Source organism: Thermobia domestica, chromosome 5 (assembly GCF_964235325.1).
Source record: "Thermobia domestica chromosome 5, izTheDome1.hap1.1, whole genome shotgun sequence".
Classification (NCBI taxonomy): Eukaryota; Metazoa; Arthropoda; class Insecta; order Zygentoma; family Lepismatidae; genus Thermobia; species Thermobia domestica.
Window position 1 is genome coordinate 16,907,254 of NC_137458.1, and position 24,348 is coordinate 16,931,601.

Here is a 24,348-nt window from a genome sequence, read left to right on the forward strand (position 1 = left end):
TTGTTTTTGAAATAACATGTTTGATACTGCGAGGATGCGATAACGAAAAATTATGATAAAAATTGTCCACACTGTTACACAACGGTACTATACTTTCAGAAGCTTGAAATCTCCCTGATTAATAGAAGGAATTCTGAGAATTCCGTAACTTTTCTAGAAATTCTGAGAATTCCGTATTTTTTTTTTTTAAAGAAATTTCAAATTCCCTGACTATTCCAGGGTATCTCGCTTACCTCACCACCATGTATTGCAAGTATTAGAAATCTCCTCATAAGAAAGAGTAACCAAAAGCCTCCTGAACGGTTTTTTTTTTAAATTTTTAACGTGATCCTTTCTTTTCTCATTACATTTTGTTTCTTCCTTCCTTAATTTTTTCATTTCTGGTCTCAAAGGGGGGGGGGGTCCGGAACCCCCCCCTGGCTACGTGCCTGTTATTGTCCGAAATGACCCTTCATGTTCCGAACAAGAAAATGTGCTCGCCGCTACAAACATTTCATGAACCACCCCAGCGTACTAACGCATTAAATATATCGCCTATTAGGAGAATGTGCACAATATATAATAGTGTCCAAATGAAGTGCCCTACAATAGACATATTTGATATACATATAAAAAAAATACTTTGACTACATAGTTTAGCATGTAGAACAGGTATTATGTAATGTATTCATTTATGTATTCTACTGAACACTGTCAATGGATATAGACCCTATACCTGTTGTATTCAATATATAATAAATAAAAGAAAGAAACGAGAAAAACCCTACACTACAATGACGCAGGGGCGGATCGCCTCCCCCCCCAGAAAAGGAAACTTTCTTATTTTATATATATAAATAAAACCCATCCCAAAGTTTGGAGCCCTTAAAATTAACAGTATGACAACCCGACCCTTCCCCCAGAAGTCGGTCCTGGATCCGCCCTTGCAATGACGTGTATATAGACTCCGAAGATAAAATACACTCGAAAAATGAAGTTGTGATAAGCCTTTTGTGGAAAGATGTTTTTTGTTGGAATGTTAATGTCACTGAAGCATAAGAATTGACTTTTGTTGATGATCAGTATATGAACAAACCTATGTGTTTAATGCTGAGACTTCCTACATTCTTATGATTTATATGTTTATTATTATTATTATTATTTTTCATTTCCTACACTGTACTACATGTGTAATCTATTAACATTGTGATATTTTGTTCTTTACATAATATGTTCATTAAAAGTGAAGTTGGTTTAAGTTCATTCGCACTGTGTAACACCCGTTACAATTTGTGTAACACCCGTTACAGTATTGAACATTAAAAAAAAAGCCTTTTACACTTACGAAATTTATGTTTGCAATATTTACAGCATCATACTTTCAGAAAAGTATACACACAATTGAAAATAAATTTTGAGCTGGATGTTCGCAGAATTTGGCTTAACTTTACATGAATCTGAAAGTGTATGTTCAATTACTGTAACGTCCGTTACGCCACATTTTTTGTCATCACTGAGTTGTGGTGTCATGTATATGTAACGAATTTAGCGTTTACTAAAATATATAGACAAAGGATTATGTTTCGAGGCAGTTTGATATATCTTGACCCAGTAAGTACATTACTATAACAATTTTTATTTGTCCAAATGTAACACCTGTTACGATGGAATGGCCGAAAGGCATTGTTCAAGAATTTCGATGGATGTTTTATTCTGGATAACGAATTTTAAAGTGCCGGTCATAAAGGAGCTGGTAAAAAGTTTGTACCGGTCACTGGCCTTAATCAAAATCACAGTGATATTTCCGGGTTAGCTGGTGAAATACCGGCCAGTTGGCAACCATATTCGAAAATCCTGCAGAGGGGAACTGCCCCTGCCTTTGCCCTGCCCTCCGGACAGCCATTATGTATTCCAATTCACAACTACTTTCATGACTGCATTAAAATTTAGCTGATCTGAAGTGAAAACGTGAAAAAATTAAGTCAACGCTGGAGATTTTAAGAGTGAATCCTTAAATCGATTAACTAAGGGATACGTTAAGTCAGGCCCGTATCCACGGGGGGAGCTAGGGGGCCGGGCCCCCTAAACTTTGGCTGGCCCCCTAAAAGTTTCACGATAGGCTTGCAAATGAACTATAATATGGTGATTAAGTATAGTATGATTGGGTCGGCCCGCCCTAACTTCTACCGGGCCCCCCCTAAATTTTTGGGCTGGCTACGGGCCTGCGTTAAGTACTTTATAAAAGCTAATTAAAGATATAATCATTAATTCCAGATATAATCATTATTTTGACTTCATCAGTATGCACGCTATCCGTCAAATGAAACACAAACAAATATCATTCTTTCACAAATGGAAACTAAGAACATAGTACGTAAAATGCATTTGAACTGGAAGTGAACATTAAGCTTCTTAGCACAGTTCGGCTCACTTGTCGCAGGAGATAAAGTTTCAAAATCACCAAGCAAGTTTAAGTCGCGAAAGAGAGAAAAAGAAAGAAAGAAACATGCTGAAACAAAACAATGATAATAAGCAAAAGAAGAAACATTCAAAAGATTTTTTAAAAAAAATGATTGGTCCTTATTTCTCCTTGTAGGATGGGATTGTTTTTCGTTTCTTCCCACAGCGACATGTTAGAACAAGCGATCATTATCAACAAGACATTTCGAATTGATTGAACACCGAGTTACAACTAGAAGTTTCTTTTCCCTTCTAGTTTTCTTCTCAGATCGCTGCCAATGATATTTTTCTCTCTTAACAGATAATTGGCTTCCTTCAATCTTCTCGGAACAAAATTTGCCAGCAAATAAATTTAGCTACGTCATTCTCCCGATGTTATACTTATGATCACAAATGTATATTTTTTCCTTTCCTTTAGAGCTCGTTAGTTAGTATCATTTAGTTTTTATTTCAACTATTTGATTGTTAGTTTTTATTCTGTTTCGTTTGCACAAACGTAGTAGCAGCAAACAGTCACACGCAGCACTTTTAAATAACATGCTGTGTCGATATGACCAAGAAAGGACCACCCATAAATAAAAGATAAACATTCTTCATTTGTACGTGGAAAATGTACGTTTATTGGAAGAATGAATTGTGTGTTAAGGAGTGTGCTGTTTCAATAAAGTACAAATCGCATAGGAGAAGGTATTCTTTATCTTATGTTTAAAAGTGTGCTGTTTCAGTAAAGTATACATAAATCGCATACGAAAAGGTATTCTTTATCTTATGTTTTAATATGTTCTGTTTCAATAAAGTACAAATCATACAGGAGAAGGCATTCTTTATCTTATGTTTTAATGTGTGCTGTTTCAATCAAGTACAGTGAAACCTCTCTAGAGCGGACAGCCGTGGAGAATAAAAAATTGTCCGCTATAGAGAGGTGTCCGCCTTAGAGAGGTTTCAATATTTTCTTACGTAAATTAATAAACAAGGTAATATGCAATTAGAAAAAAGTATTTTTGCATGAATCACGTGTTTTATGAATATTACCAAAATGTTACTGTTCCTGCATTATTTTGCGTCATCCAATTCCCTATGTTCGAGGCACAACATGGGAATAAGATGTTATAGTTCTCTTCACTTTACACCTATCGCTACTTACTACGTTTTCGGTGTGTTGCTTTAATTTGTGAGTTAATTGCAGTCCAGTAATGACTTTTTTAAAGACAATATGCCTACCCGTGGTCAAAAATACCAAACTTGTCTTCTGCTTCGTTAGAGATTCCAGCGGGATAGTAGAATGATGTGTCATCCCTAACAGTGGGCAACTGTCAATCACTTTTGTTTCTGAAACATGTTGTGTGGGAGTGGAATGCAAGCAAAGGACATAAAAGTGTTGTGAAACAGGGTACCTTCCTCTGGGTTGCTAAAGAGACAGTTGAGGAGGCAAAATGTTGTCACACCTTCATGTTCTTCCTTGATGACATATGTATGAATTACTAAAAGTGTATTTTTACTGTACTTTTCAACTTGTTTCTAGAGAAAGTGTCCGTAATACGGAGGTAAATAATACCTATAAAATACAGAAAAGACTGTCCGTGTCCGTACTAGAGAGTGTCCGCTTTAGAGAGGTTTACCAATATGTTTTTTTCCTATTACAGTGTTTGGGGATTACAAAATATGTCCGTTATGGGAGGTGTCCGCTTTATAGAGGTGTCCGTTAGTAGAGGTTTCACTGTACAAATCACATAGAAGACGTTCTTTATCTTATGTTTTAATAGTGCTGTTTCAATAAAGTACAAATCATACAGGAGAAGGCATTCTTTATCTTATGTTTTAATGTGTGCTGTTTCAATAAAGTACAAATCATACAGGAGAAGGCATTCTTTATCTTATGTTTTAATGTGTGCTGTTTCAATAAAGTACAAGTCGCATAAGAGAAGGCGTTCTTGTTTTAATATGTGCTGTTTTAATCAAGTACAAATCACATAGAAGACGTTCTTTATCTAGTGTTTTAATATGTGCTGTTTCAATAAAGTACAAATCGCATAGGAGAAAGCGTGCTTTATCTTATGTTTTAACTAACTGTACAGTTATAATTAATTTGACTATTTCATTATGTACTGTATTTACTGCTTGGTAACACTGTGTGCTTGGATTATCTCCGATTTATCTCCCATTTACTCCCATTTTATTCATTCCACCAGTATCATCCATCTCATTATGACTGTCTCTCTTAGGTTCGGAGCATAATAAGGGGACGCTGATACATTTTTGAAAAAATATCGCTCCACGAACTAAGAGCTAAGTATATCACGAGATGAGGATATTCAATATTTAATATTTATGGGTAGAATTAGATGTTTAGAATACAGTGTTAGCAAATGAAACAAAAATGGATGTAATAAGTTTGTGTGATAATAATTTTAAGTGAAGAAGAGGAACTAATTCCAAGTGGAATTACATAATTGGTACGTAAGTTTGTATCATAGCGTCACGAGCAACATACGTAAACAATTCTTATGTTCTACTTTAGTTTGAATATTGTTATGGCAGCGCGTCACGACAACTTGGTGAGCAATAAAGGATGGAAAGGTAAAATTGAAGAAAGAAAAAAAAAAAAAAAAAAAGGTCCCGAAATGAAATAACGTTCAACGTTAGTAAATCAAATGCTGGATAATATGGTGCTTCCACACTGAGAAAAGAAAATTGTATGTTGCGTACGTAAAATCGTACCGGTATGTTACATTTGTAATTCATGTAGTTTTTGGACTTAACACACAGCAAACGTATAACTGAAAACGCATGTTTTATAATACTTTTCGTATAAGTGTTCCATCTGTATGTACTTTCCGTATGAAACAATATAGGATCAGGAATCTAGGATCTCATCAGGGTCTCACATAGAAATGGACGTATATAATATATACCTGACTAAGGTAACGTACATATATGTATGTAATATAAGGAAGACTGTTAGATATCAGACATCCTGCAACGAAATGATGTAACATCTAAGGACAGTTCCTATGTAGCATATGATAACGTATGCTCCGTATTGATTTCTGTAGTAAGCAAGAGAATTCCGATATTTGTACAACAGCGGGATAGGACAAAATCTCGCCAGGCCGAAACATCGCGGACTAAAATCTCGCCGGGCCAAAACCTCACGTGGACAAAACCTTGCCGCCCAAAATCTCGGGTGTCCAATACCTCGCCGCCCAAAACCCCGTGAGCCAAAATCTCACCTCGTCAAAACCTCGCTGTCTAAAACCTCGCGAACCAAAATTTCGCTTGGCCAAAAATTTGCGGAATGAAACCTTTCTTTAAAATTTACCAAATGAGTTTCCTAATATGCAATTCCATATTACAAATAATAATAATAATAATAATAATAATAATAATAATAATAATAATAATAATAATAATAATAATAATAATAATAATAATAATAATAATAATAATATACAAAACATGGGGGTTTTCTTGGGATATTCCCGTTTTTACTCGCTTTCTTCATTCCATCATTTCCTTCATCCTGATCATCTACGTCTCCTTTTACCTACAGGACATCATTGAGGGACGTAAAAACTCACATATTATTTGATACTTTCATAAATATTATTCGATTTTGTTAGAATTTCCTAAGGTCACCGTCAAAGTGAAATAGAAAAACATTCCAGGCTCAAACTCCTTCTATGTTGAAAATTTGATCGAGATCGGTCGGGTGGCACAAGAGGTATGATGTCACAAACATAGTAATTTTCATTTTTATATATACAGATTTCCAAAGCACGCGTTAGAATATTTTCTTGTCATTATTTTAATGCAGTTATATGTTATTACAAAATATATACATATAGCAATATATAGAGCATTCTACATCGAAGAAATCGTCGTGACGAGGTTTTATACTGACGACATTTCTTCCCAGACAAGATCACATCCCGCGTAGTTTAGACCAGGCGAGAATCTGTGTCCAGAGATCAGGACCGCGAAGTTTTGGCAGGCGAGATTTTGGGACGCGAGGTTTCGGCAAGGCGAGATTTTGGACCGCGAGGTTTTGGACAGGCGAGGTTTTGGCCCGGCGAGATTTTGACCCGCGAGGTTTTGGGCGGCGAGGTTTCGGCCCGGCGAGACTTTGGGCGGCGAGGTTTTGGCCAGGCGAGGTTTAGGTCTGCGAGGTTTTGTACCCAAACCATATACCGCTGTTCGGAGAACGGATTTTTTTTTTTTTTTTTTTAAGTGCAGTTACCTTTATAAATGTTCCATATTTGTTGTGTCTAAGAGTAGCTATCATTCGATGACGCGTAATGTATAAGGTTCCCAGGTTTTCAGACTAAAAAACTGGGACATGCTATAAAAATTTCCAGTAGTCATAGTTATGAACTTATTTTTTCTCTGAAATATCAGAATGATTTAGGTCAACACTCATCAAACGGAAGTGGCAGGATAGATTTTTCTACTAATTGAGAATCGATACTAACAAGGTCTTTAAAAACCGCGCGATTAATATTAAGATATGTTTTGAAGTAAAACACTGCAATTTGGAGTTCTGAACAGTTTTAGGGAAGTTATAGATTATGTAAATCCGGGACTATTTCGGCTAAACCGAAACGTGTAGAAGCCCCAGTAACGTACATAATATTTATTTTATATTCAGTTGTTATTTGAAATCAGATATTAATTGAACCTAGCTAAAATAACTATACTTTTGCAAAATTTCAATTGTCGAATAAGAACATCTAATGAACGCGATAGATGAGCACTATTTTCATGACCTTGCGTAATAGGGCCATTATATAATAAATTAAATCGCAAACAGGATATAACTCAACAGTAAATAACACCTACCAAACTTGAGTGAAATAAAATCTTTTGTTATGATTGTGCCCTCTCTTATGGTGTTAATAACCATTCCTAACATAGTACTGACCATGTGATTCTTTTGTGCACTGAGAAAAATCCGTTCTCCGGACAGCGGTACATAGTACAAATATACGGAATCCTCTTGCTCCTACAGAAATCAGTACGGAGCATACGTTATCCGTATGCTACATAGGCACTGCTCTTAGATGTTAAATCATGCCGTTGCAGGATGTCTGACATCTAACAGTTTTCCATATATCACATGCTTATACTTATGTTACCTTCGTCAGCTGTATGTTATATACGTCCATTTGTATGTGAGATCCTGGCTGCCTATATTGTTTCATACGGGAAGCACGTATAGATGAAACACATACGGAAAGTATTATAAAACATGCGTTTTCAGTTATACGTCTGCTGTACATTAAGTCCAAAAACTACAAAAATTATGCATGCAACCTACCTTTTTTTTTCTCAGTGTGAGAGGACACGGTTGCTCAATGGCAGGGCGCTTATCTCTGATGCACGGAGTCCTTGGTTTGATTCCAAGCCAAGTAAGTTTGTGGAAGATAAGACCGTATCCGTTGGATTTTCTCGAGGTACACCTTCCACATTCTCATTCCACCAATTCTTCCATCATCATTAATTTGCCTTAATTGTCATTTCCCTTAACCTAAAGGACATAGTCGTTGGACGTTAAATTAGAAGATTTCATTTCATTTTATTTCTATCTTTATAAATATTTCTTACAAAGTATAATTTTCCGTGCTTTGTTGCGTAGTCTGCGAGTGTCGAAGGTCTGATTCTGAGGTCCGGACTCCCCCCTCCCCAAAATCCCAACTCTTTTGTAAATTTATTGTAATTTTAAGGGTGATTTTACAAATGTTTAATATAATTTATCCTTATATATGAATTTGGGTCCCCTGAAAAACTTTGGACCCACCCCGAAATAAATTTCTGCGTACGTGCCTAGTAACCAGAATTTGTTCTATATACAGAAATAAGTAAGATATTCCCCATTTATGTTGATCGCTTGATCTTTCTCTAAGAAACTGGATCATTAAAGTAGGTTTAAAAAAAAAAAAACTTTCGACAGATGGTATAATACGTATATTGCCGTGTATGCCTTCGAGATTCTTACATCTTTCTACAGCCAAACATCAATCATTGTACTCATTTGCCTATAGCTGTTATCAATAATTTTGAGTTAAGCTTCTTCAACACTGGTAAATTCGACTCGGCTGTCGATAACCGTCAAATACAATGGTTTTGCATAATAACTGAAAGCAGCTATAGATCTGTTTCGCTTTTTTTTTTTTTTTTTTTTTTTTTAGTTCTCTGATTACCTAAATAAGATCAAAGGCACTAATATGATAGAATTGTGGCTACAGAAGGTTGATCGGTTTATATCCGATCGACGTGAGTCTTTGTTCAAAACTGTCTGGGTGTGTCATGTGGAAGCTCCGATCAGAATTGTTATTGGGAAGGGTACACCATGTATCTTTTCCACGCACGAATAGTGAAACATTATTGGTAAAACATTTAACCATAGTAGAGACCACCGCTTAAGATATCGGGACCAGATAATGGGTGTCATGCAGAAACATTCACCACTAAAAGTGTAAGCTAAGATGTTCCGTAGAATTCGTCGACTAGCAGGCCAGGAGAATCCAACTTCCCAACGTGACATGGTCCAGAGATTAAATCTGACACAATCCCATGCAACCACGCCATTTGTCAACGTATTAGCCTGCGGTGCATATTGCAATAACCTACATTTGGTTTATATTCGTAAACACCAACACGTGCTTTTCATAAATAAAACGACGAGATCTTCTATCATAATTACTACAAACAAGCAGACGAGAGGCATCCTCGTCGTCATGTGACAGAAGAGGAACACCAGAGCTACCGCTGTCCAGAAGAAGGTATGAAACACCATGGAACCTCTCCATCGAGATCAGTTTCGGCTGGTAAAATCCCTCTCTTAGCTTGCTTGGAGCTCTGAGAGTTCTAACGTAATTCAAGCCTCTTAGCTTGCCTGGAGCTCCGAGGTTTCTTATCCATTTAACTTGTTTGAAGGTCTGTAGGAACACAACTCCTCTCTTAGCTTGCCTTCTGAGAGTTCTAACTTAACCAAAGCCTTTTAGCTTTCCTGGAGCTCTGAAATCTACTGCACATTTAGCTTGCTTCGAGCTTTGTGAGAACTCCACCACTATCTTAGATTACCTGAAATCCTGAGAGAATTTTAAACGCAACCACCTAACTTGCCTGCTTTCCTGGAGCTCCACGAGACACCAACCTCTCTTAGCTTGCTTGGAGCTCTGAGAGTTCTAACGTAATTCAAGCCTCTTAGCTTGCCTGGAGCTCTGAGGTTTCTTATCCATTTAACTTGTTTGAAGGTCTGTAGGAACACAACTCCTCTCTTAGCTTGCCTTCTGAGAGTTCTAACTTAACCAAAGCCTTTTAGCTTTCCTGGAGCTCTAAAATCTACTGCACATTTAGCTTGCTTCGAGCTTTGTGAGAACTCCACCACTATCTTAGATTACCTGAAATCCTGAGAGAATTTTAAACGCAACCACCTAACTTGCCTGCTTTCCTGGAGCTCCACGAGACACCAACCTCTCTTAGCTTGCTTGGAGCTCTGAGAGTTCTAACGTAATTCAAGCCTCTTAGCTTGCCTGGAGCTCTGAGGTTTCTTATCCATTTAACTTGTTTGAAGGTCTGTAGGAACACAACTCCTCTCTTAGCTTGCCTTCTGAGAGTTCTAACTTAACCAAAGCCTTTTAGCTTTCCTGGAGCTCTAAAATCTCCTGCACATTTAGCTTGCTTCGAGCTTTGTGAGAACTCCACCACTATCTTAGATTACCTGAAATCCTGAGAGAATTCTAAACGCAACCACCTAACTTGCCTGCTTTCCTGGAGCTCCGCGAGACACCAACCTCTCTTTGCTTGCCTGGAGCACAGTATTCGTAAACCACCTCCAATTAGCTTGCCTAGAGCTCCGTGGCAATTCTTTCCTTGGCTTCCTGGGTCTTGGGGCACTTATTTGATTTTGATCTTAGTTGAATTTGAATGTAGCGTCCCTTTCAGAAGCGAGGCTATATGAGACATGGACCTACTGATTAACATGGAATCCAAACCACATGAGTTCCTGCCGGGAATCGAACCCTGATCTCCCACTCCAAAGGCCCGTATGCTAACAGCTTAGCCGACAAGGAGCTCCTAACTACATAGTGAGCTTTATATTGGTCTTAGAACCACACTTATAGTGAACCACACTTATATTGTGTTATAATGCAAATGGGAGGAATTTTATAACAAAAAGCTCGTGGGAGAAAACCAAATTCCGTGTACTATATTGCTCTATCTACCATCTTATCAGGGTAATTTTACAATATATAAGGGCAGGGTTCACCTCTTCCCCCGCCACATTGTTCATCGTAAGAATAATTGCCACAGAGAATACTTCTCATCTCAAGTTAGCAATATCTCGATTAGTTTGATGCACTTTTCCTTTCTTCCGTTTCCTGGGCCAGACTTTTCATTTCTTTAGCTTTTCTTCTCTAAATCTTGTATTATTTGGTCGTATATTTGAATCGTTGCCGCCTCTAGGTAATGATCCGGACGACCCAGAGGTAGCAGGCCCATGACCAAGCAGACACGGTGATGCGGAGTGACCCTGACAGATCTCATGACCCAGTCTGACCCAAAGTCACTCAATCTGATCCGGACAAACCCATGATTCGTAGTGACCCTGACAGATCTTATTACTCTTTCTCACACATGATCCGAAGTGACTCAATCTGATCCGTACAAGTCCATGATCCGGAGTGACCTTGTCAGATATCATGACCCAGTCTGACCCATAACCCAAAGTGACTCAATCTGATCCAGACAAACCCATGATCCACAGCGACCCAAATAGATCCATGACCCCGAGAGAACCAATGATCCTGTTGGACTCGAAAACAGAACGTCTTCATACACATGGAAATTATGTGTGAAGCTACTAATGCAATTTTCTAATAAACATGATTCCCTCCTCTCTTATTGTTTTTCACTTTTATTGTTAGCATTTGTGTATATGTCAAGCATTGCATTGAAATATAACTACAAGGTTTATAAGAAATAAAACGTGTAGAACCACAGAAAAGATAAGCTACACGTTTCTGTTATATAAAGAATTGTCAAAGTTTAATCGACCTGTAATACTTGTTGTTTATAATATACAAGATACTGCTGAGCCCAAATAGTATGTATTTAATTCTTTCTTATAAGCTATGTTCAAAAACTAAAGATGAATAAACACGAAGTTTTATTTGAAATATTCAAAACGTGGTATCTTGATTAAGGAATGAGACACCGAATCTCAAACAATTGAATGTTTGAGCTTGATGAGTGAATATCTTAATTAACTATAAAATTCTGCCGTAATGACGCAGAGATATTTCGGCTGCTTTTGGATCGATAGTTATGTTCGGGTCACAGCATCTGTCTGAGTCTGTCTGTCTGTCTCTCTCTCTCTCTCTCTCTCGCTCCAGTGGAAAATTCTGGATCACTGGGTCTATCTGAGCTACCGGATCTGTCTGGAATTCAACATCTGTCCGGATCAGACCGCGTATGAGACACGGATGACCCGGATAAAAATCGTGATATAAGTGATTCATGACACATTACATAATTGCATGCAATTCTGTTCATAATATGATTTCATGTCTTTGAGAGACACTTCGCGGAGTCAATATAGAAGACAGTTGTCACACTGGATGACGCCTACATTTATTCCATGCGTAATGGTAACATTCGGTCAGTTACGAATCGTGATACCTTTTATCGAAAGTGCCGAAGAAGTTTCCCGAAGGGAGTCATGATTTTTACTGGCTACGGTTACAAGGAAAGGTTAAAGATACGTAAGGTAAACTAAAACATGAAGGTGAATGCTGCCTACTTCCAGGAATCCATCGTTACCCAAATTTATCGGAAAGACTCACATCGTTTGTATGGAGCCAATAAAAACCAAGTGGATCCACATAGATCATACCATAGGATCATCCCTCCGGTTTTATCACGACACAAGCAGAAAAACTGAATTCGTTTTTCATCCTCCTAGGACTGAAATAGAATTCATATTCCTGTATTCGTTACAGTGGGAATTGTGATGTCGAGCAATAGTTCATAGTGCTGTTGGTTTTATAGAACATAGACGATAGTTGCTTCTCGGGTTCTCTTAGAATAAATACACTTTGCACATTGATCGGATGATAACACGGTTAATCTTTTGCATTTATAAAAGAGAAAAATAAAGTGAAAAGTAAAGCGTGGGACAAACTTGATGGCGTCTGGTCTAAGCGAATGAAACTAAGACTGTGACGCGACGCTGTCATGTTCTTTCGGGTATAAACTGACGTCAAAATGTACAAGGACTTAGCAACACCGCAGTCCTGTCATTCGCTAACAGCGTTAATAGGGTATTCGAAGCGCCACCTTCAAACACCATTAAGTTTCTCTCACGCTTTAGAAATAACTTGAAATATTAAATTGCAATTGTGTCAATAAATAGAGATAGGGAGCATAGGAATATTGTCTCACCAAATTTTCCGATTTATGTGGAAACAAAAGGATTTAGGATTTAGATTTCTGGGCTTTCGGCATTTATGGCCATTTAGCCATTCACGTATGAGGGATTGCGTCCCTCGGCGAGTATACTATCCGCGGAAAGGGAAGGAAAGAAGCGGCCTGGGACCTATATGTTAGGTACCACCCCGGCACCTATCTGATGTGAATGGGCAAAACCAGGAAAACCTTATTCAGAATGACTGGCCTGAGAAAGCTTACACTTTTTCGACCGAGTGCCCCCACAGGGAATCGAACCCTGGACCGGTCGCACCAAAGTTGGGAATAAAATAATTTGAGTTTTTGTATATTAAGTTCTTATGGAACACTAAAATTACAAAGGTCTGGGTCTACTATTAATACGAACTCCAAACTACAACTGAGGATTGATTTTGGCGCAGTTAGCGAAATCAATCCTCACACTTTGGGTCGTTCTCACCACACTATCTTCAGGAGAGCTAGATTACAGGACCACGCCACAACCTGGAATGGAAACAACAGAAATTGCTTTATTTTTATCCTGTCCCTCTCCCCTCTCGACTTGTTTAGTTAACTCCGCCCATGTTCATACTACTACTACTATCTGTTTACCCTCAAGTAAATCCACAACACATATACGAAGTACAAACATTAATTTTGTTGTGTAGTTAACTTAATTACCGAGGTTGTCTTGTAACGAAACAAGTTGCTTGTAAGTTTTACGGACTTCCTTGATAACTAACATATGCTTTGTAATATGTAGGCACTTTTCACACAGGAGATCAATTAATAGCATGGCCCTCAGAGGGAGTAATTAATGATAGACTTGTTTGCACCTCGGTTACCTTCCTTCGACGAACGCACACACGTTAGCAATCATCCTGCTTTTTAATCTTGCTCTCGAAGCCATTTGCCCAATCCTTTTCTCCATTAATTTCGCCATGATCTTTGGTAATCGATTAGAAGGTTATGGTCAATGAATTTGTAGAACAAAATAATTAACAAGGTTTACTTTTGTGTTATATATACATATACACTTTAGCATAATAACAGGTATTAAAAAATAATATAGAGAAACTAGTTAATGCTTCATAAATGTTTAACAAAATATTAAAAACTTGGGAAGAAACTACAACAGAAAATAATCCAATGAGCTGTTACACACTAGATTTTATTATTATGCAGTAGCGTAGCGTGGTATTCCGAAATGGGGATGCCAAAGTTAGTCACTTGTCTGATATAATGCAATACAATGCAATGCATGTTGAATGTGTATTTTCCTTAACAAGTGAAAAGATTCACTATGCAGCAAATGTTGTTTCGATGACTCATGTTTTAGAGCTTTCTTCATGAAATTACCCAAATCAGAAATACCGTTTGAACACCACTCCGACTCCTTTGCCCCAAACATAATGCAGACGCAACATAACATTTTATTCCCTACAGAACACCCAGAAAGCCAAGAAAACCTATCATCATACCACGAAGACTGAAATATTTGCGACTAATTGCTAGTTGTCGTTTTTATGAAAAGCTTTGGGGTAGGTCGTATCCCTTTCAGAGAGCAGCTGCTCGTAAGTCAACCGAGATATGGTAGTTGATAACAAAAAAATAAATTAAATTTATGTCTGGTACTGTTATCGTAGTCATCATTTGCTAAAAGTTAGTAAGGTACTATACCTTGTAGCAGCCGAACACTTTCCACAGCTTTGTCTCTTAGTTATAAATGTAATTTTCTTCATACTACAGTAAAAAAAAAAAATAAAACAAATATTCATTTCAAATCACAACGCAAAAAAAAAAAAAAAATTATACCGCCAATTTTTCTTGACCACCAACGATCAATGTTGCTAATCAAAAGCATAAATCTAGTACAGAACGCAAGGGCATAGCCAAGGAGAGGTGAGCCAATAATTTATCACAAGAAAGGAGTGTAAAGCCATGTTCATTAAACAACTTGCAGAAGCTTTATATTTAGCACGGCATAATTTGCAACCATCACATACTTTTACACAACACAAATAGAAGATTAACATGCTGAGTCTGCTCATTAAGGCCCGCAACCAGCCATTAAAGTTTAGGAGAGAGGCACAAATATGCTAGGGGGTCCAATCGTCACAATTCTGGATCTCTTTTATCAATAACTACTCTTAATAATTAGGAGGCCAAAACATTTAGGGGCCCAGGCACCCGTAATTGCACGCCTGGTGGGACATACAGTAGCAAATGCGTAGATTACGTTAGACGCCAATAAGCAATTGTCTCAGCTCCTTTTCTGCCACTAGCATTGTGACGAGAAAAACCGGCTCCACTTTTGTATAAATATTGTTTTCAATATAATTCCCTTTATTTCTTTCACGTGGCTAGCTTCTTTCTCCGCATACCATACTTCAATCTCGGTTTTTCTTTTTTAATGTAACCCCTAGAAATTTGTCATCTTGGGTCCGGACCTCAGGTGCCCGTTCGTGAATATGGGCCTGAGTGTTTATATCATTTGAAGATACAAATAGAAAGCACTTAAAGCAACTCTGGTGGCCTATTTCTGTGTATCTACTTCATTGTCAGATATCCAGATACGGAAGAGCACAAGTAAAGTTTGTGAGAGGCAGAGGGTGGCCTACCGGATCGGTGACCGTGATTCTACAGAATGCATTATTGTTATGCTTGTGTATGTGAGTCCTCTCAAAGAATATCTGGCTACATTCTGGGACATGATATGTGTTTATGATGTGGATTATTAGTTTGCCTTTAATTACTATTACAATTACGATGCATTTAATTACGATTAAAGCATAACTATTTTTATACTATCACTTACATAAGCGACATGCTTCATAATGGCGTTGAACTAACTATTTATGTTTTGTTCTATTTCCTTGACAGCGATCGTACGTTCTATACAGAAACCATAGCTTAGTTCAAAATATATAGAGTTGGCAATACTTGAGCATACGCCAGCTTATATCTAAAGCAGATGTTGGGTTGCAAAGGGATGGCGGGGAGTAGTTGGGCATGCGCATTCGACAGAAAGCAGACGAAAACAGCGATGCTTGCAGTAGGCCTGGATGCCCGAGGAACATAGCGTCCAACAAGAGGAAAGACAGAAAATGTGCATCTGAGTGATGCGCATGCGTAGGTTCCGCTTGCCAAAGTAAAGCGAGAGAGCGCATCCACAAGATTGCAGTGGAAATAATTGTGATAATTATAAGCAAACAATTTATAAATATAATGAAACACGTACTTTTTTCTTATTAACAGGGGATGCCGGGCATACAGGCGTTCCCTTACGCTACGCCGCTGTTATTATTATTATTATTATTATTATTATTATTATTATTATTATTATTATTATTATTATTACTATTATTATTATTATTATTATTATTATTATTATTATTATTATTATTATTATTATTATTATTATTATTATTATTGTTGTTGTTGTTAAACACGGATTATTTTCAATAAAATTTTACAAAACAAGTACAGTGAAACCTCCCTTAACGGACACCTCTATAATACGGACAGATTTTTTTGTCCCGGCAAAAATATATGTTCTCTTACGGAACAAAACCCTCCCTTTTACGGACACTCTCAGATACGGACGCGGACAGTCCTTTTTCCCAAACGTTTCAATAACCTCTTCATAACGGACAGGAATTGTTCTCGGTTCTGCGATATATTACAGTCTTTTCTCTATAAGTGTATCTCTCATGAGTGAATCATCAAACGAACAGCTGAACTTGCATTTTTTTTTCCCCGCAATAAACTGCTTTCTGGCGGAAATCCTAGAAAATTTTGAATAAGCAATAACACTCATGTAGGATTAGTCGTAAGGTCAGGAATTCTACGCTAAAGATCTTTCCTTCCCTAACAAATTTAATCCTTTTCGTCTGGACCTTGCATCTTTACCGACAGTTTCATAGATAACAAAACAAACATTGTTTGTGAGCAATGTTTCCTCTCTTACGTTTTCTGAAAAGAAACGTTTTTCTTTTACTCATGATACTGGAACAAGTGTGGGTTGGAGTTTTCCCGGCTTCCTTTTTCATTTTCTCTAAAAGGATATTCTTTGTGATTGAGCCTGGGTCAATAAACATATGCACCCCCAATAGCTTGCCTTTTCATCCATTCTGTCAACGAAGATGCCGGGCCAGTACACAAACGCACACTCACATCTTTCTTCTGGAATCGTACTGAGGATTTTTAGAGGACACTTGCTAATGAGTTTTATTACCGTTGTAGGAGAAAAAGCATGCCTTTTTCGTTACACATTGCCCAGCAATAATATGATTTAACATAAATAAATTTCACCTTCATACCTCCCAGTAATTCAAATGTGTACTAAATAAGAGTATTTTCATATTGAATTTTACGTATTTACGCTAATACAAAATGTATTTACTATATATTACAGCATACAATAACCGTTATGAGAAATTAAACTTCTGTAACCTCTCTATAACGGACACCTCTCAGTAACGGACAAAAGTTCATGTCCCATTGGTGTCCGCTATTGAGAGGTTTCACTGTATATTCCACATATTTATCAAATAACATAGTAAATCAATTATTTTACATGTTTACGTATAGATTAAGAATGCGGGGACACCATTTTACCTATATTCCATTCCATTTCAGCCTCCTGTAGGACGCCGTCATCATAGGCTCGAACGATAAGTTCTTGTAGCCTTCCATTGCTGTAGAAACCCTTCAATTGTTATGGAAACGCTTCATATATATATATATATATATATATATATATATATATATATACAGTACCTGTATATAAAAATAAAATTCATATTTCTTCGTGGAAATATCATAATCATATGGGATAAAGAAATATATCCTTATCCCTTTCATACTTTTCATTGTATATGCATGCCGACATCACGCTTGGAACAGGTAAAATTGAGGAGCGCTATACGAAATAATTACTCAAAAATTAAAACTCTTTCATTAATTACAGAGCTCTCGGTTTAGCCAGGACAGTTCTGAAGTATAGAGAGGTTTATATCAGTGTTGCCACAGTCCTGGCTCTGGAGTGGACTGTAAAATAGTACCAAATTGAAACAAAAAGGGCTGAATTCATTATTTTATACCAGTGTAATACATGGCTCTATAACATGAAACTAAAAGAGGGTATGTTCTAAAGCATCCCTCCTCCCCCCGTCTCCTGAGTCCAAATCAAGAAAGTGCTCTTTTAAAAATAACTTTCTAAAAACATCCAAATAGGAGGCCCCCGAACAACCGTGGAAGTAGATGAAACTTTTCTCGCACGAAGGGAGTATAACAAAGGCCGCAAATTAAAAGGAAAAACAGTTATCATTTTCGGTATGTATTGTAAGGAAACCAAATGCGCCTCTATTTCAAACTGGCCAATAAACCAAAACAGTATTATGGCCATATATGAAAAAAATATATAAAACAAGGAGCAAATCAATCATCTCCGAGTTCGTGTGTAAACAGTACGTTATAATGAAATATTAAAATCTAAATTATTGCATTTTAATCTCGCTTATTTCACGACCGAAGGAGGATATCTAATAACTATAAGAAGAATATTGTGCTACTTTTTATTTTCAAGATTTCAAGCTAAAATTTCCACCACACTGCTTTTTCTTCGTCTCCTTCATGTGCGGCGCGGATACGCCCATGTAGCGTGATTTGTTTCTTGACATAGTTTGAATTACGAATTATCCATATAAAATTCGTAGCGTTATGCAGTGTAATGCCGCAGAATGAATGTTCAACAGGGTTTTTTTTTTTTAAGAGTCCAACACACAGGATGAGTAACGTGAGATGTAAGAAAAATCTTACTGACACTTTTAAAAGTATTTATTAAATGGGGCTGAATTGTATAGAATTGTACCAACTTTTTCACAAAAGGGGCTGAAAATGCCAGCGTGGTACCAAGAGGCCAATGAGGGACAAAAAGGGCTGAATTTGGTACAATTGTACCAAGTGTGGCAACACTGGTTTATATCGTCTATCCGCCAGGCATTGTTCGGGACTCCAAGTGTTTCGGTTTTCCTTCAAAATATAAGTTACTACCATTCGCACGGTATTTTTTTTTTAAAATCAGTTTTTGTTTATTATTGATCGATAATTATCAACTGATACAAATAATCTGTTTTCTATTATTTACTTTCTTTAAGTGTTGACCAAGTGATTATTCTAATATTTCAGCAACAAGCAAGCGTATATCTGTTAAAAATATTGTAAATTTTGAAACAGTGTCCCAGTTTTTAGTGTAGAAATATGGGAGCCCTTCCAGACTTACACTGAGAAAAATCCGTTATCCGGACAGCGGTATGTTGTACAAATATATGGAATCCTTACGTTTAGTACGGAAATCTGTATGGAGCATACGTTATCCATATACTACATAACTACTGCCTTTTTCTCACTTAGATATTACATCATGTCGCTGCAGGATGTCTGACATCGAACAAACTTCCGTATATTACATATGTATATGTATATTATATACGTCAGCTATATATTTCATACATCCATCTGTATGTGAGATTCTGATCGTCCATGGACAGTTCTTTCTTTCATCATGAGTGACGTCATTGAACAAAGAACAACTGTCGTTTTCTTGCGAGTCGGTTTATGTATATCGTGTCAGGGTGTGGAGGTCGTAACACCCCTCATTTTATATCTTCTACCTTATACTTTTAATACTTTACTACGTAACACGATCTTATTAATTTATTATACGCTTCATATATTTACTAACTATCCAAAGATATTTGTTGCCTCGGGCATTAAATTGGTGAAGAAGAACAAGAAGAAGAAGAAGAGTCATTTACTGAACGAGATTTGTTTACAGGTAAAAAGAACAAAGGAAGGAAACAAGAGCCTGAGTAAGTACAATAGTTAAGTATAACATTACTTAAATATTACTTTAATTACCGATTACTTTAGTATAACTCGCTTTAAACTTAATAAATTACTAACATGTTAACGTGACTTCTGGTTGCAAATCTTCCTATTGTAACCCGTTAGTTAAGAAGAAAGGAATGGGCGAATCTGAATTTTTAGAATTCTTTGAACATTGGCGCGTATAAACTTTTTCTACATTTCAAGGTGCACAAAGTAAATGTTGTGTTTATTTATTTCTTTTTAGACGGTCCCTTCCTCGGAGGAGATTTACTATAACATAACACAGTAAATCTCATAACTTCATAACATGTTTGCTTAGAAACCGCTTTCAGCGCGAATAGCGACTTCGTGTAGTCTAAAAGACTGTTAGCCATTTTTGCTAGAATATTTTCACAAAAGCTTTTTTTTAACGTCCTGCGATTATCCACCAAGGTGATGATGAGATAGGTGATATTGGTTGCAAAAAGAAAGTGGGATGGAACGGGAGAATCTTAAAGAGTAATCACGCACACAGTGTTTGCCCACCATAAGCTCACTTGACAGTAGCTGGAATCGACCCATGGACCCTACGCGTCAGAGGTGAGAACTCTACCGAGTCCAAGATTTGTTTCGTGAAACACTGGGAAGAGAGAGAATCAATTTGTGAAAACAGGCGAGTAGCACAGAGAGTTAAAGCACCAAATGTGATGGGGCGGAAATTATTATCAGTCAACTTTACTTAGTTTTACTATGCATGCAAATTTGCTAGCTTATCTGACCTACTTTTAAGCGCGTAACATTCCAGTTTTGGACGTTTCAAATCTGAAAATATTATGTTGATAGGTTTTCGTCATAAATACTTTCAATATAGAAAAGTAATTCACGTGAAATATATTTACGACGTTAGAAGGTCCGTGGCATTATTCACAACTCATGGTTTATAAAAGGTATAAATAATACAATGTATATATGTACTGTATGCTGTACACTTATAACATGAATAAAGGTTTGCAATTTTATTAATAGAGGCCATGATGGGTTAGTGGTAGGGCGTTTACCTCTGGTGCATGGGGTCTTTGGTTCGATCCCAACTCGCGCAAAGTGAGCTTTGTGGTGGACAAATGTGTTCATGTTTTTTCTCGAAGATCTCCCGTTTCCACCCACTTTCTTCATTCCACCATTTCACTCATCTCTCATCATCACTGTCTCCTTTAGCCTAGCCAGCATAATCGTGGGATGTAAAACTTAGAGATTTCATTTAATTTCATTTTTGGAGTAGTGACTTCGACTTTATTCAGCGGGGGGGGGGGGGGGGCTCAGTGGTAGAGTGTTCACCTCCGGTGCTTGGGGACTCTGGTTCGATCTCAGCTCGCGCCGTGTGGACTTTGTGGTGGACAAACACCGTGCTCTTGGGTTTTCTCGTTGTTCTCCCGTTTCCTCCCACTTTCTTCATTTCACTCATTTCTCATTATTACCGTCTCCTTTAGCCTAACCGGCATATCCGTGGGGCGTTAAACTTAAAGATTTCATTTTATTCAGCGGAAAGTCAAAGTTTGGTTTGGAAAAAATCATCGAAATTTATTTTATTTCTTCGGAAAATTCGATTACGTCATTTTAGCGTTTTAGTTCTTCTAATGTCCTTTTAACACGCAACCACCGAGCTATGTCACTGCTTGTGAAGTATTGCTTAAATTGGAGCTTTTCTATGGGGCAACTGTAGTTGCTTCCTCTAAAACAGTCGCCGCCACCGTTAGCTTTGGAACAACTGTCTCGAACAACTCTTAGTACCCGGCACTCGTGAAGAAGCATTGTGTTAAATGGAAGGATTCGTACGGGGACACGGCAGTTGACGCCATCGTACCAATGTATCTTTTTTTCTTTAAAAAAAATCTTAGTTGGAGTACTGATCACAGGCGAAAAAAGCGGAATTTTTTATCACTTTATTTTACGTCACATACTGGTGTTCTCCGATGCCTCAAACCAACTATAGACTATTCCTATATTCCATGTATATTACAATGCAGTATCATCCCTGTGATGAACGCATAAGATACCAGGCTTACATTGTTGCCTTCTTCTTTATATTTATACCATCTTCCAAATTACGTTTATAATATTGATCCTTCTGTAACGTACAACGTGCCCATGGAAGCTAACTAGTCATCTATTAGGTTTTGTTTTATGCACATGAAGCATACATATTAATCATCCGATTTGCAGCCACCGTTAAAGCATTTCTGGATGTATGTTATTACTATTATTGAGTTGAGTTGATTTTGAGTTCAACGTCCCTTTCAGCAGCGAGACTATATGAGACGGGACCTACTGATTATCGTGGAATCCGAACCACATGAGCTCCCGGCAGGAATCGAATCCGGGTCTCTCACGCCAAAGGCGCGTACGCTAACCGCTTAACCACGAAGGAACTCATTATTATTATTATTATTATTATTATTATTATTATTATTATTATTATTATTATTATTATTATTATTATTCAACCACTAAAGGAAGAAGTAAAGGAGGAAAATATGTTGTTGACCAAACCAAACATACATCGATGGGATTCCTCGTGGCCAAGTAGTTAGAACTTCGCTGCCTATGCAGAGGACCAGGTTTGATTCTCGATGGTAGGTACTGTGGTTTGAAAAATGAAATGAAATGAATTGAAATGAAATCTTTCAGTTTAACGTCCCGTACTTATGTCCGCTAAGGTAAGGGAGACGATGAACAAAGCAAGTGAATGATGGATGGGAAGAATTGATGGAATGAGAATGTTGGAGGAAAAGGAGTACCCCGAGAAAACCCACGCACACGATGTTGCCCACCCCAAACTTACTTGGTCGAGGATCGAACAAGGGACCTCACGCCACAGAGACAAGCGATCTACCACTAAGCCACCGTGCTCTCTAATGTGGTTTGAATTAAAGCTACGGATCTACGTCTAATGTAGCCTCGGTGTTGTATCTTTCCATGTATATCTTGTGTACTGACAACCCAGTCCCACTACAGAAAAAATACGTGGGTATTGAAAGGTTTAAAAAAAAACAACAGAAAAAACAAATAATATATCAGTGTCTGCTATCAGTTGCTTGACGTAAAAAGCATTTTTTTTTATTTCCATTGCCCAATAGTAAAATTGCCCGTAGGGGTTACTAACTGGTGGATCTTTTTCATTGGTAGCATTAGCGGGCGGGTTGTCATTATGTTTGTATTACCCAGAATTCAGTAGCATAGAAGTGACTTAGCTTCGTCTTGGCTTGACATTTGATGTGCAAAATTAGTATAAGAAGGAGAGTGGAAGCGTTTTTGATCGTGGTCACTCACCTAGGATTTCAAGTAGGTTGGTTTTCCTGCACTAGAAGATCTACTATTTTACATTTCAATTAGTTTTGTTTTACTTTCACCTCAGTGCTGCGAGATTCCGTAAGCTCGTTTGTTTTTTTATTTACGTAAATGTATGAAGGTATGTTTGTAGAAGTAGCAGTTTGTGTAGACTATGTTAATCTTTCATTAAAAAAAAAAAAAAAAAAAAGTTTAATGGGTAATAGTATACATGAGAACCCCCTTATCTGCGTTTCTTCTGTGTTCTATTACCACTTCTACATGAAATATCATAAATTTTCTTCGTAGTGCAATAGTGAGAAGTATCCATGTGCGCAAGACATACGATATGCGTTAAACGCCCCCCCCCCCACACACACACATAGTCATAGATAAAGTATAAGGGCACTACACATGCAGATATAAAGTACAGGTACGTTCATTTTTATTTTCGTATCAGTCGATAAGTAAATAAAAGTCGCTTTGTTACCCCCTTTGTGAGTTCGTACATAATGAATAATCCCTAAAAGTATGAGCGTCCTGCTCCTTCGGGAACTGATGCAGCTTCATGTATACTATATCCGTTTAATGTCCCACGATTATGCACTGGGGCTGAGGGAGACTGATTATGAAATGAATGATTATGATGGAATAACGAAAGTGGGAGGAAACGAGAGAACTCGGAGGAAAAAAGGGGCATGGTGTTTGTTCATCACAAAGCACTTGGGAATAGTGTATTTATTCCGTTAAGCCCCAACAGCTTTTCAACTTTGACAGTAATTACGGGGAAGGTTCTAGAATGCTGGTCCGCACATATAAGTAACGAGAGTTGGTACCCAGGATGGTTACTTTCTTTATCAAAGCTCAATATTCGAATTCACATAGTAATGCCAAGTGAGCGATAGCGAGTCAAGATTAGTTAGTAGTAGCCAGGGTGATTATTTTATTACGATTCAGTGGTTCTATTAAAAAGGAAAAAAAACTGGCATAATTACGTATAAATATATTTTGGTTAGGTTTGCTTAATTTTCGTTCACTGGTAAGAGTGCACTTTGAGCAGAACAAGTGATTTTGGGTATCTTTTAGTTTCTCCCCCAATCCTGCAAATATAAGATCTCCAGTGTTACTAAGCAAAATATAACTAAGCGAGTGACAGCAAGCGAACGGGGTTACACACCCCGCAGGGCTTTGTTTAGTATTGGTTCCAATGTATGTTCTGTTTAAAGTGCATTTTTGCCCGTTCACTTACATAGTAGGTCTGGACCG

The 24,348-nt window shown here is 37.4% G+C and overlaps 2 protein-coding genes across 7 annotated transcripts in view; one reads left to right on the forward strand and one right to left on the reverse strand.

The window, feature by feature from the left end:
• LOC145685751 (uncharacterized) overlaps positions 1-24,348 on the reverse strand; it is a 215,831-nt gene that overhangs the window by 15,311 nt on the left and 176,172 nt on the right. The gene's annotated exons all lie outside the window — the stretch shown is intronic.
• The window catches only part of LOC145685749 (uncharacterized), a 29,078-nt gene continuing 27,673 nt past the window's right edge, over positions 22,944-24,348 (forward strand). Inside the window, exon 1 of one of the 6 annotated variants that reach the window (XM_081758247.1) lies at positions 22,944-23,097. Coding sequence is in view for 3 of the 6 variants with exons in the window: in XM_081758251.1 (XP_081614377.1) it covers positions 23,029-23,097 (69 nt within the window). In the remaining 3 variants the exon portion in view is untranslated. Of the gene's footprint in view, positions 23,098-23,193; positions 23,225-23,392; positions 23,516-24,348 lie in introns of those variants that run through there. The other 5 variants (XM_081758251.1, XM_081758250.1, XR_014131480.1 and 2 more) reach the window with 5 other exon arrangements.